Here is a 15,706-nt window from a genome sequence, read left to right as displayed (position 1 = left end):
TACTGGGAGAGTGTTTTATTTTGCTGGTGTTATTAATTGCGGCTTGATGTTATGGAGAAATGGGGAGTGTGTGAAATGGGGCATAGTCTGGAGTATATATTAAGATTAATTGATAGGGGCAGTTATGACAAGAGACTATAATCTGAGTGTTGTAGGGAAAAGAAAGTAAGCTTTTGATGGACCTCACTTCCTTTCAGGTTGTAGTCTAAAGGAAATGAAAGCGAAAGTGGACCCCACGCCACAAACCTTGCTTTTTAATGGAAGGTCAGTTGCTTGTATTTTCCAGGATTTAACGCTAGATGAAAGTGCTGATTTGATATGTATTTGGAAGACCTGGCAGAGAGAAGAGAGGGGTATTAATCTGTTTCAGACAAAGTTCAGGATTTATTCTAAGATATTGTACTGAGATGATCTGTGCTGAAAATTAGTTTGGGGAAATGCAACTCTGATCAATCTCTTGGGGCTCTCAGAAACTTTGGGTACCATGGTATATAATGATTTTAAACTGCCCAGAGTCCCCTTTTCAGGGGAGATGGGTGGTGATGGAAATTTGAAATATAAATAAATAAATAAATCTGTAATGGTATGTGGGAATGACCTCGGGAGAATGGGCCAAGAGACGCTGCCTAGGGAATATCAGATAAGAGATAGCATAGCCCAATGCTGGATAGTGGGTGGTGCAAGAGGCTCAGAAGAGACCCTCCCTGAGTTTCTCGGGCTGTAAAGGACACAGGGAGAGAATTGTACTTTCAGACTTGCAAGATTGATGTCAGCCTTACTAGGTAGACCATACAGGAAATACGACCAGATGAGCTAATTCTACTTTATTATAAAGCTGCATTAATAGAATCCTATGGTGTCTCACAGGATCCTATCTTGTCCCCTCTGTTGTTTCATATGTACATAAAACTGTTGGGGTAGTTTGTTCAGAGCTTTGGAGTATGAAACTATCAATATGCTGATAACACCTAGCTCTAATGCTCCCTACTATTTCATCAGTAGCCTTGTACTGCCAAATCTTGGCAATGGGCTGAATGAAGGTGAACAAGCTGAAATGGAACAAGTTTAGAAAAATTATTAGAATGTTTGGAATTCATTTTTCAAGTTTCATAACGCAGTTCCCTTTTTTTGAAACAGAATATCATTTAGGGGATTGAATATGTTGCAAATTGTGAAGTAATAAGAATCTTGTATGCATCTCTGTGGATTATAATATACTAGAGTAGCCTTCTTCAATCTGGTGCTCTAATTGGGAAAGATGGGAATTGTAGCCTACCACATCTGGAAAGCATCAGTCTGGGAAACACTTCAAATTTTGTCTCAAGATGACTGAAGACCCCAAATGCCCAGCATTTCCTTGCCTTGGTTTGTGCTCTGTTAGGAAGGTTCCATGCAATCCATCAGCCTCAATAGTTGGATGAGATTAAGCAATTAGCTGAACAAACTTCTCTAAAGTAGCCAAAGATTACTTGAGCCAGCAAATGCTGAGCTGTTATTAATGCTGTTATTGTTAGTATACTGAAATCCAACATAAACAAAGAACATTTCTCAAAATGAAAAACACATAAATTTGTTGAAATCCTTATGTCTTCTTGGATAAACTACTCAAAATCCAAAGTAACAAAGAGACTAAAATGTTTATCATTGTATGAAATGCAATTTGTTTCAGAACTAGTTAAATTTTAGTTGCACGAAACAGTACAACACAACCTGTAATTCAGTTCATCAACAGGAAAATAAGAACTATTCCAAAATACCAACAGGACCCATTGGCTGAATCATATGATTTCATGGATTTCTTTAGTTTTTATTTGCCTAATAAACATTGTGCTAACCTATAAACCATTGGTTGAATTTGTTCAATGTGCTGTAACCTGGACAGCAGTGGGGCAGAAAAGAATTAATTTCAGTTCAAAAGAGATATATTCTGGGTTAAACTATCTTTACCAGATCTTCTAAGCCCATTCTAATCAATCATGGGGGGAGGGCGAAGTTAGCTCCTTACTGGCAGAATCCTAGCAGGCCCAAATTCTGAGTGGGTGCACCATCTAAGCCAGCGCCTTTCAAACTTGGCAACTTTAAGATATATGGACTTCAACTTCCAGAATTCCCTAGCCAGCACGCTGGCTGGGGAGTTCTGGGAGTTGAAATCCATACATCTTAAAGTTGCCAAGTTTGAAAGGCACTGATCTAAACCAAGTCCACTGCTGTGTGCCAGGTAAAATGAGGAGGTGACTAGTGATGGAAGGAAGCCTTGTTAGTACTCTTCTGGTGCAAGTGCTTATAGGATATCAAAGATACCATGAGGAAAGTAGGTCAAAATTGTATTCTTCAAAATATTGGCTTTGGAACCAGTTAGTGTGATTGTGTCCTGCCACAACCATGGTAAAGAGTAATGACAGCATTAATGGATGGTTTAGTTAAATGTATTATGCAAATAGTGCCATTCTGTCATATAGTTAAGTTCTTAGTTTGGGGGTTGGTTTTCTTTATACAACAGCTGTTTCTTCAGTTATGCTTTCATTTATAACATATGTGAATCTAAATAAAAGTATAGTAAACACCAATATGTCAGCTGATCTTCTCTCCTCCCTCAGATTTCTAAAAGGAAACTTGCCGTCCCCTTCAGCCTTCAGAAAATTCTCAATATTCTCTCTGTTTCTTCTGAAATGGAAGCTGCACAGAAGCACGCGCTTCACAGAAGCTTTCTCATGGAAACAGAAAGAGATCTCCAACTCTCAGGAGATCATTGCAGACCCACCAATGAATGTTCATGGTTTCTTAATTAGATAAACCTTAGCAGCTATAATATGGTGAATCACCCCACTCTGAACTGCAATACTAAATGTTACAACATATTTCTGTAAAATTATTCTCATTCACATTTTTTCCCTTTTCCTGAAATGTCAAAACTGTGAGCATTTTTCTTTAACCATGGCCTGATAGAATTTTGGAAAGGCTGCCTGAATCATATAAAATTTCTTGAGAGAAGATCTTAGCTTACAGGCTGTCAGTTAACCATCTCTGGGCAATTCCATACTGCAGTTTAAGTTGCTTGTCTCCCATGCTGCTCTCATCTGTTTCTTAAGTGAACTACTGGATTGCAGTGGGTTCGCAATAGGGCTGGTGCTCAGTCCAGACTATGCAAGACCTGACAGATTGTCCTCCTGCTTCTTGCCCTGCCCAGCCATGCATGGAAGGAAAGCTTCTTTGTCTGGCCTCTGTGTGGACTGGTGTACCACTGCCTGCTTTTTCCTTTGAGGGTTTATTTCCTCCTCACTAGTCCCCTGCCCCCCACTCCTTTTTTTGGTCCTGGAGAACAATCTATCCATGTGGTTGCTAGGAGTCAACACCAACTTGATGGCACAATCAAGGAATCCCTTGCCTTTCCTTTGCCTTCACCTGGATGCCTTTTCTCCCCCACCCCTTTATCTCCTCTGTCTCTAACATAGATCCTTTCTATTTTTTTTTTTATGGTACCATCATAGTTCAGATGCTACTATAATCAAAACAATAAGGAACAGGTTGTTCCTTCATTCCTATGTTCCTCTGCAGGTCCATAGAAACGTTGTAGAAAGGGAGAACTAATAGTTGAACTTCATAGAAACAAAGCAGCAACTTTCCTACCTTGCAACTTAAAGATGTTAAAGGGAAGGGAAGTGTAGCAGTACTCTGGGCAGAGGGAGGCAAAGCAAGTGGAGCATGCTTCATCCAGCCTAGGCAGAAACCAAAAGGGTGCCCATTGGGAGGTGTAAGAGAGCATGAGCTTCTAGGGTAGAAGAGCGTTTGTTGACTTCATGGGCCATTATTGGATCAAGTGCAAGATTCTATAAAAAGCCAGCAACTGCTGACTCAGCAGAGAAGAGAACCATCCAGTTGCTCCGGATGAAACGGCTGCACAAGGCAGCAACCAGCCCCTGGAGGAGAAGTTGCACGCTAGACCCTGCAGCCAGTTGGAGCCGGGGTAGCTACTGGAATGGAACAAACTGCTGGAGAGCATTAACTCTGAAGGGCAACTTGGGCACTGTGTGTATCTGCAATAGGTTGGGGGTGGGATAAGGATGGCAATATCCGTTGCAGCATCCAGGAAGTGGTGAATAGGCTGTACTGGTGATGGACCAAGGAGACAGTGTGGATCTGCCTGTTGTTTCAGAATATATCATGATAGTGTCTACTGTCCAAACAAACAAGTCCCCAAAAGAACAAAGGTTAGACATCTGAATTTAAAAAAAACAACAGAGCAATTTTGGTTTTTGTAGAATTAAAACCTGTGACATCTGTTGTACTATATGTTACCATTTCCAAGCAAAGGTTAACTACAGCAGAATCTTCCACTCAAGGCTGGAATGCATTTCTTATCGCATATAAAACTAACTTTGGAGAATTTAATACATAATAAAGCTTATTTAAAGAATAAGCTTTATGTATACTTTTTATTTTTATCTCGAGAGCCATAAACATTATTTTATTTTTTCAAAAAAAGGATTAGAATGTTAAAGTTGTCAACCTTCTACATCCTTGGTTGTGAATCAGTTTCAATGAACTCAATAGCATACAGTACTTTTTTTTTTAAAGATAAAGCAGTCTCTTCAGTTTCACTAGTGTGTCTTCTTAAACAGTGTAGCTAATACAGGTCCAGTATAGTGCTTAGTGTTTGAGTTAAACTCCAGTGCATCATGATATTTAGGCGATATTCACACAACTGCAAACCTAAGTATCTGACTAATGAGCATGCACTTTCTGCCATCTAGCCAGCTGCTGCTTCTGCTTCTTTAACCAGAGTCTTCGGCTTAACGTGTCTGCCAAATCCAAACAAGTCAGTTTTTAATTAATGGAAACCAGAATTTCCAAACGTATGGCAAAGTACAAATTTCTTTTCTGTAAGGCCAAATTAGTGGAGTTGAACTTGGTTAAAACTTACACTTACAAAGCTAAGCATAACCAGAGGTGTGTATAAGATGATGGTGTGTGCTTGGGCTTTTTGGTTTAGCATATTATGCAAACACAGCCATGCTACATAGCTGGTAGGGTGCAAGTGTAGATTTCCTCCACAGCTAGCTCTGTTAAGAAAGCAAAGGCTTGGCTTAGAGTAGCAGAAGCCTAGGCTGATGAGGCAGTGGCAGCTGTGGAACCATTTCCACATTTTTTTCCATATGCTTCCCCCCCCCCTTTTTTTTTTACAATTTTCAAAATAAAACCTGGCAACCATTTTTGATGTAATCCCTCCTTGTTCACTGTTTAGACTGCATAACAAGAGTTGTTTTAAAAAGCTTTGGCCATCCATTCTGCTACATCCATAGCAGTGAAATCATGGGTCCTCAAAATGACAAAGCATTGAACATTTTGTGACTGCAAACTTTTTACAGCCCGCCAACCCCAAGAAGCTTTGGATCTTCGACCGCTTATCTTCCACCCATTTGGAATGAATTTTTACTTTTCAGCACAAAGTTTGTCATTTGCTTTTTGTTTTAAAGACATTTGTGAGAGTCCTTGAAATCCTTTGGAAATGCCATGAGGTTTTGCTAACGGCAGATATGCAAATGACTGCCAGAACCAGATGTGGGCTTTTTGGTCCAAATGAAAAATTTTGAATTGGAACCAGGACTTAAGAAAGAGTGGCCAGAGATGCCTTGGCTAGGGGCCTGCTGTATGTAGTCATAGAATATAAGCTGTGGCTGAAAGGCAAAAGCTTCTAAGAAGTCACTGGATCTTTTAGGAGAAGCTCAAGCAATAGAGAAAATCTGCTAGGGATAGGAGAATATGATGAATCTCCTGATGTTTCTGCTGTTTACCTTGCTGCTGACAGTCCCCTGCTGTTGTGAAGGAGGTAAGAGAATATGACATGTAGGAGTGACCTGCTCTGGTCCTGCCACATCACTCATGAGAATGCCACACACCTATTTCTCCATACATATTTAAGGGTTAGCAGTTGGATCCTCAATATGAGATCTGCTCCCATAAATCTAAAAGAAGGTTGACTTTCTCGCTTAGGTAAAGTGACACATCTCAATACAAATGATGAATGATCAGACATACTATCTCATACTATCTTATCTTTTTTTTTAAGAGATGAACAAAGCTGTGGATGAAGGTAAGTAATTCCCCATTACAAATCCTAACAGATATGGTATATACAATTTGTTGGTTTGATGTCTGTTTTTCATCCATCCCTTTAGAAAAGACACAGAAAACTTTTTGGGAAGGGGGAGACAGTTTAGGCTGCCTGAGAATGATGGGGACTCACTTGGGAGAAGATGGTTTAAGGAGTAGGCTTCCTCCCTCTGTTCTTTCAGTTTGCTAGTAATCCCTTGAGCTAGATGGGGGAAAGTTATGGCTTTCTTGATTCTTCATGTTCTCACATCTGGAGACCCATTATAGTGAAAAATATTACCACTATTCATCATTTTTGAATATTTCAGAGTTAAATAACATGGAGAAACTTTACAGGAAAGCCTGTGGTCCCTAGCAGCTTAAAGTAACTTAACACACACATCTTTTAGGTGTTAAAAGAGACCTGGCACAAACTCAGTTTGCCTATTAGTCTCCCAATGAATAAATACTCTATTGGCTAGACACACAGAAACATTCTTGCAGATAGTCTGGCAAAAAACTAAGAAAGGTTCTCAGAAGGTGGTGGCCAACTTAGTCTGTTGCAGCAAAATAAGTCTCACAGCACCTTAAAGATTACCTGATTTATCGTAGCATAAACTTTGTGGATTAGAGCCGCTTCCTCAAATGCTATTTGATGAAGGTAGATCTGAAGCTACCACACAAGATCTCACAAAACAAGTCACCTCCATTTTTAAAAGGAGAATAGAAAGATGTGCCAGGCATACATTGTTTTTGGCCATTCAACAGAATTTCAATGAATGTTCTCCAAATTCTCCCTGGCAAATTTTTCTATTGAAAGTTCTCAGCAACTCACTGACCTTTCAGAATGTTAGATATCTCATGTACGATGCAGGATAGTCTACAGACCTGAAAACTAATACATCATGGCACATCAATGTACTTTTTGAATTCTCTGGCTTCAGGGAGTATTTTCACAATGATGTCTGTCAGAAAGAACCACTGTATTTGCCACATTTCCTTTTGCAGAAGACCTGTTGCCCAATAAATGGGGCATATTGAGCCTCTAAAATCACCACCACTTGACAATCCTCTGTATCTGCACACTGCAGAGGCTCCATACTACTTAATAAGCTGTCTTGAAGCTATTTTTCATACTGATGAATTCTTGATAAGTCTTCAAAGAGCTCCTGCTTCCTGAATGTAGAGGTGGTGTTCTGTCCCAGTCACCTCCTTGGATAGACAGCTGGGCTGTGAGAAGCTGGGGCTGTGAACAGGACTACAAGGTTTTCTTTCAGTCAATGTCCTGTGACCCAAACACTCCATCTGGGGCAGGCTTTGGCAACCCTAATGTTTGGGTTGCAGAAGATTGTACTTTGCATTCTGAGGGCAGCTAAGGGCCACAGCACCCATGTAAGCAGAGTTGGGTTGGGGGGACGTTTGGGGAGTTTTGTGCTACTCCTATTTTAGAGCCTAAACTGCAGCTTCCATCTGCTTCCTACTTCAAACAAGCAGGAAACTATCTTTGGTTTTCAGGAGCAAGCCGGAAAAAGGGAACCCAGGGGGTCCTAGGTTCAATTTAGGGGTGGTTCCAGACTCAGGTAGGAGGTGAGATAATTCCTGTAAACAGGATCTTTTCACTGACAAACATTTGCAAAGTGTAAAGATTTAACTTCAGTGTTTCACCTTGTTTGTTCCTGGATCACTTTCCACCCTCCTTAGCATTTAACCTTTAGTATCCTATCACCTGTGTCAAGAATTTCTTTTCCCTAGTGTCTCATTTTTACTTATGCTATGCTTCTGTGTTCTTATTCTATTCCAGTGTTTCTCAGCCTCAGCAACTTTAAGATGTATGGACTTCAACTCTCAGAATTCTGGGAGCTGAAGTCCATACATCGTAAAATTGCTGAGGTTGAGCAACACTGTTCTATTCCTTATTATGTGTCCTAGCTTGTTACAAGACTACTCTCTTTCACGGTCCTATACCTGTAGTCTAATACCATTTAATCCTATAGTTATAGTTCTTTACATGACCGTATACAACTGTTGCCCACACCACATGACTCTGTCCAAAGTCACTTGCCTGGTTCTTGATAAGTTGGCTCTGCTGTTGGGGGAGATTCAGGCAGACTTCTCTCTGCTGGTCTGGGCTTCTAAGGGGTAGGGGTGGTGTTGGGGCTTGCTACTGGGTAGAAGCATCGAGGTGTTGGGAATTCTTTTTTCTGGGCTGCTGCTTTGTGCCCACAAGCCCCTCTTTGGCTGCTGCTAGTGCTCTGGGCCTCCAATAATCTCCTGGCAGCACTCTGGGCCTGTTTATAGTGCCGACATGGATGCCCATGATCTGGGCCTTTGTTTGCCAGGGCCCTGTGCTGCATCTACTTGTCAGCTACTCTACTCCATGAAATTGTGGGTGTCCCAGGCTTCCTTGGAGCACAGCTGGCACTCTGCCTTACTGCAGATCTCCTGAATGCCAATGCTTTGACTCACCTCAGAGGGGTTTGGATGGTGGTTTCTTCGCTTATTGGGATGCTTCATCAGCAAAACCCTTGTCCAGCCGCCACCACCCTGCTGTTATAGCCACTGTTCACTCCTCTAGCTGCCATGCTGCTGGGTTGACCACTCCTGATATCCTAAGTTACTGCCAATATTTCTTTGCTGTTGCCTGCAAATCCCAGTGCTTAATTTATGCTTTCTCACTGCCTTCAGGACTTCAGCTTCCAGCAGCCAAGCAATTTCCTAAAAGGGGGGTGGGGTGGGGTCTGAAAAGGTGCAGTTGGAGGAAGAGCAGAGGTGCCTTTGCCACTGGCTGTCTATTCTACCAAAAAAGGCAACTCGAATCCCTAGGGCCAGAGGTTGCCCACCCCAATGGAGGGCATGAGAGGAATTTTAACTTTGGAATCTATTTTGTGCTTGGCATTTAAGCATTTCTGTTTTCTCATATTTAAACATATTGCATTTACAACAGGGATTAAAATCAGTCAGGAAAAAGCGAATACCTTTGTCAGAAGGCAGAAGAGAGCTTACCCATATTCTGAAAGGTAATGCAGATATCTGTAATAACTAGTTGAGAAAGATGAATGCATAGATTATGAAAGGCATTGAAATGTCAGCTATTGGAAATAAATGAATTTTCCTTGCTTTAAGAGGGCTAATTTAAATACCATTGCAGGGAGGAGGAAGTTCCCCAAAAGTGCTTTTTAAGGTGATATCCAGTGTAATTGATGTAATATTTCAGAAGTGCTTATCTTGCACGTATCAATTCAAATGCATGTTGACTCACTGCACACATTTTTGCAGATTGCACAGATGTTACAATCACATGAAGGTGCTGAATGTATTTAATAAATGGTATTTAATAAATATATTTATTATCTTATATATTATAATAATAAATGGTATTTAATAAATGTATTTAATAAATGGTAGGAGTATGTTTAATATTATGACTATCATATGCTATGCTGTTGCCTCTGGATTGGCTAGAGATAGCTATACATATTCTGGCTTCTGCTACTACTGAAAGGGACCACAATGATGCCAATAAAAAATACTTGCTTATTTTACCAAGTACATTCAGGACTAAGGTTCTTTTAGCCAGCCAGCAAACTTCATGTTCCTTCCAATGGTTTAGAGTTGTTCTGGCCACTCAGATCTTGAGGGTTATGATCCTGTAGCACTGTAGCATCTTGCTTCCTCCATGAGTCTGAGGGTGGATACCGTTTCTTTTGCACTTTTGATCCTTGCCTCCTGCTTTTAACGTTTGCCCAAGGTACAGAACCTCATGTTCCTCCTCCAATACCCATCACTTAGGTTCGCCTGGGGCTCCCTTATTTCTGGAATCTTAAAGGTCCTACTCTTTGGGATAGCTCCACTAAGTCTTGGGTCACTGTGTTCCCCAATCCCTGCGTGTCACCATTCTATTCTAGTTCCCTTGGATTTCTTCTCTCATCATATGCTTTTCAATAAATTCCTTATTGGCATCATAACATTGAATCAGCCATGGAGGGCTAAGAAAAAATAAACTGCAAATTGGTGTGATTAACACCAGGAAAAGAAATTATCCTGCATTTTTTCCTGCCAAGTCTCAATTTGATGAGAGAAAATTTGCTTTAGAAATTATTTCAAAGGAGAAAATAATTTTGAAGCAATTCTCATAGATAAGAGTACAGTGTTCTTGCACTTATTTAATTCTGAAGTGGTTGAAGGCTGTGTGTGAATGTTTTGTTTTTCATTGTGCGAACCTCTCTCCATGATTCCAGTACCCTTAACTTCTTACATTTCCCTAACGGAAGACATCCAGAAAGAATTTTTCCCATTGGGCTTTTTCAGCAGTGGTACTGTGTCAACTGTCCTGGAGAGTTCTTGAAGAACTTATTTTCTTAAAAGGTCATCCAATTTCCTTGGCCATAAATTTGGTGGCAAATTTTAAAATATTGTTTGAGCCCCCCTCTAGGTATAAGGGAGACCCATTAACTTTCTCATCCATCAACTTTTTTTTAAAAAACCCTGTAACTTACTCTCAAACTGTCTCCCCATATATACTGACTTGTAGTTGTGTGCTTATAAATATGTGGCTAAAATCTTATAGAGAAGCTGGTGCTGTTTAAATGTATCAATGATTGGCAGGAATCGTTTAAATTAAACTCCCCTTTGTTTAATTGGAATAACACTCTGTCTTAAAGGTGTTATTGTTTTTAAGAAACTGTTATTGAGATAAAAATTGTATACATTAAAGTAACACTAACTTCATTCATTATAAATTATTGGTGAATATGGGCATAATAAAGGCAGTAATGTGTTCACTAATAAAACCCGTTAATAGTGGCAGCAGATGAACTATCCATCAATTGTTTATCACTGAATATAGCTAAATGAGTTGGGGAGCCTGCAATTGGGGTAACTTGGGAGCTGGGTTCACGATGCCACACTAATAGGGAAACCTATAAAGGCTTGGCAAATTCTTGTCTGACCTCTTCCCCCAGCCTGTTCAGCAGAATGAGCTGTCACAAATACAGAAAAACTGGCTTGCCTCATTTTAAAGGAAATGTCATCATTCACATTAGGAGCTGAGGAAGGGATATAGTGTAAGGCCATGAAGCCAAGCCTCCGGCATGGTTTAACAGCATTGCTGCTCTTTCCACTGATCCTCTCCCTGTTCTTCAGGTACTATGAAATGTTCAAGTCCCCGATGGAGATGAAGCAAGAGCAGTGTGAACATTATGCACCCTGTGACTACTACTCTGAAATAGTGGGATTTCCTACAGCGTATCGCCATTACTTTGGAAACGTCTGAATGTGAACATTTCTCATCAAACTGGGACATCTGTAAGGACAAAGAGTGAATGGTGTGGGCAGCTGAGGGAAAACAGGAACAGCATATTGTTTCTATTTCACTAACAAGAGTTTAACAGCAATAGTTATGCAACATACTCGTTTTTAAGACAAGAAATAAGCACTTCCTGTTTTCTGAGGAGTAAGTAGTAGTAATTTCTGCTAGTAATAAATTCCAATTAAGGTAATTGGAAGTTGAGGGCCACTTCTGGTGGCACCTTAATGGTAAAATTTGTAATTGTATATAGAGGTGCTGTGCTAAATGTTCTCAAGTTTCAAACTTTGATGTGAAAAAAGGAATTTCTGTGGGGATGGAAGGTGTTGACAAGGGTTTTTTTCTTCTATCAATTCATACTAGACAAATACTTATGTTTTTGTCCTGGTCACAGAAGCATTTGTAATATATAAATAAAAAACAAAAATTTTCATGTTGTATAGTGCAAGCATTTCAAGGAAACATATTCTTCAACTGTAATGGGATTAAGCCTTATAATGAGGTGTCTGACTAGGAACTGAACCCACTCTTTCAGAATATAGAGATGCAAAATTAAAGGCTTGTTTTTTGTTTTTTGCTCTCTCATTACTGCTGTTTTGCTGACAACATATGGTTATTTCATTTAATGACTAAGGAAGGGTGTTAAAATATGGCTTTAATTTAGAATGTTCTTCTTATATTTCTAATTTAGAAGATATGTTAGTCATGACTATTGTACTCATCTGGATGAATGGAAAATGGCATCTGGAATATCCGTCATTTAGAGTCTCTGGGCCCAGTTCACAGATAAATATACTGGAATTCTATGTCTGTTTATCAAGAAATACTATGTCCAACAGGATATCTGGGAATTATGTCCAGCAGAGTATCTGAGAAAGATTGCATAGGATTGCAATAATCTGCTTTAAATCACATTGAAATAAGGACAACAGATTTATGAGGAAAAACCAACTTAACTGGATTACATTTCCAATAGTTTGCCCTCATCCATTCAGTGTCAACTTTCCTTAATGAAAGGTAGTTGGGAGTGTATGGAAAACAACCTTAAGCAATGTCCAATAAGCTAGAAGGAAAAAAAAATCCCACAGAGACACAACTGGTATAAAGGAGGGAGGGAGAATTTAAAGGAGGATAACAGCTATGTACTGATAAGGAAAGAAGGGGAAAAAGATCTTGCTATAATGAGACTTTCCATAGTTCAATGTGCTGTAAGTGGAGCTTCCTATGAAAAGAAGTCCAGAAACTTCAGCTACTGGTAGGGAATGTTTTAACCGGATGTCAATAAAGTCTCCCTTGGGATGCTTTGTTGAAAAATTGGATGGTATTAGAAATGTGTATTCTAACTAACTCCTGACCACAACATTTTTTTCCCAAGCTCCAAGTGCTAGCATATTCTTTAAGACTAAATGACTTAAGACTATGTCTTTTAAGCTGTCTTTTCCTGTACAAATGTGTCCATGAATCAAAATCTTCTGGAGTAGCTGTCTTCTGAATCCCATCAACCTGGCATCTGAAGGCTTTTTCTGTGGCTGTTTTCAGGTTCTAGAATTAGCACCTTTCTGCTATTCATTAAAGCAATTCTGTTGTTTTTCTGCCTTGATGGAAGGTCCAAAGAATTTTTTCCAGATTATTTTGAAGCATGAACAGCCCTACAAGACAACCTGTCCCATCCCAAAATTCCTGCAGCTATGTTCCTATCCTATGCTTAAATATTTGACTTGGCCTATGACACCAAAAAAAAAAAAAGAGGAAGATATAAATATATACATATGCCATTTGTCTAGGGTTGTCCTGAGAAATCAAATGCAAAGAAATCAAATGCAAATAATTGAATGCCTATGTTAAATTTTTGTGAGTCAGCTAGGGGCCCATCCTTGTTCTGCTCATACACACCAACGCCAAAACTGGGCATTACTAAGGAGAGATGAACAAAAAGGATTCAGTCTATCCTCCTGAATCATTCCATTAAGCTGACTTCAAACAGCAAAATCAGATTCATTTTGTGTCTTGATGCTGTGATAACTACTTCTATTCTGGCTAGAACTAGAGTGGGAATTATTTGTCAAACAATTCAAATATATGGTAATGATGTGGATTCCCAGGGAAAAGCAAATGCTATGGGATCAAGATGCTGAGTATGTTAGTTTGCTTTGAAAAAGAAACATGGAGTGAGGAGGAAGGAGAGGCCAAACAGGCTTCCTTTGTCGAATTATTTCTGTCTGTCCAGTAAGTTGTCGCTTGGAATTTATTGGAATTGAAAAATGAGGATAATTGATAAGAAAAGGAGGGAAATAGACATAGGATAAAGAAATGAAGACCACAAACATGTAGTTGAAGTAATTAAGCTGTAGAAGAGAGGAAATAGCATGGAGAACAATTAGTAAAGGGGGTTAAGGCCCTTTTAAGGGAATTGATAGAAAACTCAATGTGTATCGACGGGAATAATTGTGGGTCCTCTGTTTGACTGGAGGTGCAGTTTGGGATGAACTGAGATTAGAGTCTGGAAGCACTTTAGCAATTTCTTCATTGGTCATGAAAAGCTCGGCCACTTGAAGAGGTGTTCTAATTAAATTCCAAATAGCAGTCTCAAATATTTCAGGGAGATTACCATGCTTAATTATAACTGCACAAATGGGACCACAGATATTTTCAAAAACTCCATTATACTGACCAAATACATCTTTTACAAGCCTGATTTTTTTCAGCAGTGGAAAGGGTTGGCAGAATAAGCCTAGAATACAAAGGAACATCAATTTTTCCCTGGACATCCTTGTCTTTCAACTCTATTAGCACCTGCATCTCTTTCTGAGCACTCTGTAGGAGCTGAAGATTTTCCCTGATGCTAAGGTTTTCTCATATTGTGATTATGGCCAATTCACTTCCAAGAAACTGGTTGAGCATTTAAAATCTGGTGTTGGTAGAAGAAACAAAAATGTAGACATAGTCATACATAATGTGTTTCTTACTTAAACTGAACAATATTTGTCATTTAGTTGCAATTCACCCAGTTTAAAAGATCCTACTGGAGACCTTCACAATCACCTTTGATTTTTATCACCCTGAAAAGTTTGGTATCACCCAGAATATCATCCAGAATATATAGCATCACCCAGAATACTAGCTCACTGCTTAATCCTTAGTAAAGATCATATATGAACAAGTTAAAACACATTTTTTTTGGAAATCCATGTATACAATGTCAACAGAATCATTCCATCTCCTTGTTTGTTAACACTCTCAAATAGGCAGGGTATAAAATACAATATAAAGTCACATACAGTACATACAACACATTGGGGAGAAAAATATATTTAAATACCAGCAGTCAACCATGGCTGGCTAGGGAATTCTGGGAGTTGAAGTCCACACATCTTAAAGTTGCCAAGGTTCAGAAACACTGAGAGTGTTGTCTGGTTTCTTTGATTATATCCTATGATGTCACTGTTATATTATTTGTATCCTACAGGATTATCCACCTCACAACACATGGACAGACTCAACCATACTTTCAACTGGGAAACTGTGGGCATCTTAGTCTAAGCAAAATCCAAAAATGCTAGGGAATTCCTGGAACCTTGGCACTCAGACAAGTCAGCCATCAACAGGCACGTAGAGGTAGGTAACATTTACATACCATGCAAAAGAGACAATAAAAAAGCTAAAAAGGAAACAAAAAGACCAGGACACCTCCTTGCCAGCAATCAACACCCAGATAAGTAAAAATTAACACCAAGATTAACACCAGATGAACAGTCAAGCAGTAAACAACAGCCTAATTAAGGAACTACCAAGGAGAGAACAACACCCCCACCAACACTGTCAGGACAAGCTACTGTATATAAACAGAGAGCAAACCCCGCTCCCTTCTAGCACTGAAGATGTTGCCTAGTTGGGCAATGAAACGTCTACAAGTAAACAACCAAGCTCAGAGAGCACCAAGGACTCTGCAGTTATTCTTTTGCCTGCAAAAGAAAAACATAATTGCTTCCATACTAAAGCCCTTTGTTGCTGCTGAGGAATCATTTGCTACAATCAGCTGGAATTAAAATGGAGATTTAATGCAACACTTAAACACTGATATAATTACAGGCAACATCTTCTTCATGGCTAAAATCCTTAAATGCAATTCAGTAAAGTTACTTTTTGATATTAATTAAATGTTCCTACTTACAGTATGCTGTAGGTACAGACCATGCTTTTCTATTTTCTTCCTTATTATAATAAAATGCTATTTTATAATTTTATAGCACTTTTCTTTTTATAGTATTTTATTAAAAATGGGGTAGAATATAAAAAAAACATAAGAATGTA

General features: G+C 39.3%; 1 protein-coding gene across 1 annotated transcript; it reads left to right on the top strand.

The window, feature by feature from the left end:
- The first annotated feature begins 5,681 nt into the window (after window positions 1–5,681).
- On the top strand, window positions 5,682–11,969 carry LOC134501048 (matrix Gla protein-like). Its single transcript, XM_063308606.1, has 4 exons — window positions 5,682–5,827; window positions 6,068–6,091; window positions 9,035–9,107; window positions 11,233–11,969. The coding sequence occupies exons 1-4, from the start codon at window positions 5,761–5,763 to the stop codon at window positions 11,360–11,362; spliced, it is 294 nt and encodes a 97-aa protein (XP_063164676.1). The 5' UTR covers window positions 5,682–5,760; the 3' UTR covers window positions 11,363–11,969.
- Window positions 11,970–15,706: the final 3,737 nt, after the last annotated feature.

Source organism: Candoia aspera, chromosome 7 (assembly GCF_035149785.1).
Source record: "Candoia aspera isolate rCanAsp1 chromosome 7, rCanAsp1.hap2, whole genome shotgun sequence".
NCBI classification, from domain to species: Eukaryota; Metazoa; Chordata; class Lepidosauria; order Squamata; family Boidae; genus Candoia; species Candoia aspera.
This window is presented reverse-complemented; position numbering and strand designations above follow the sequence as displayed.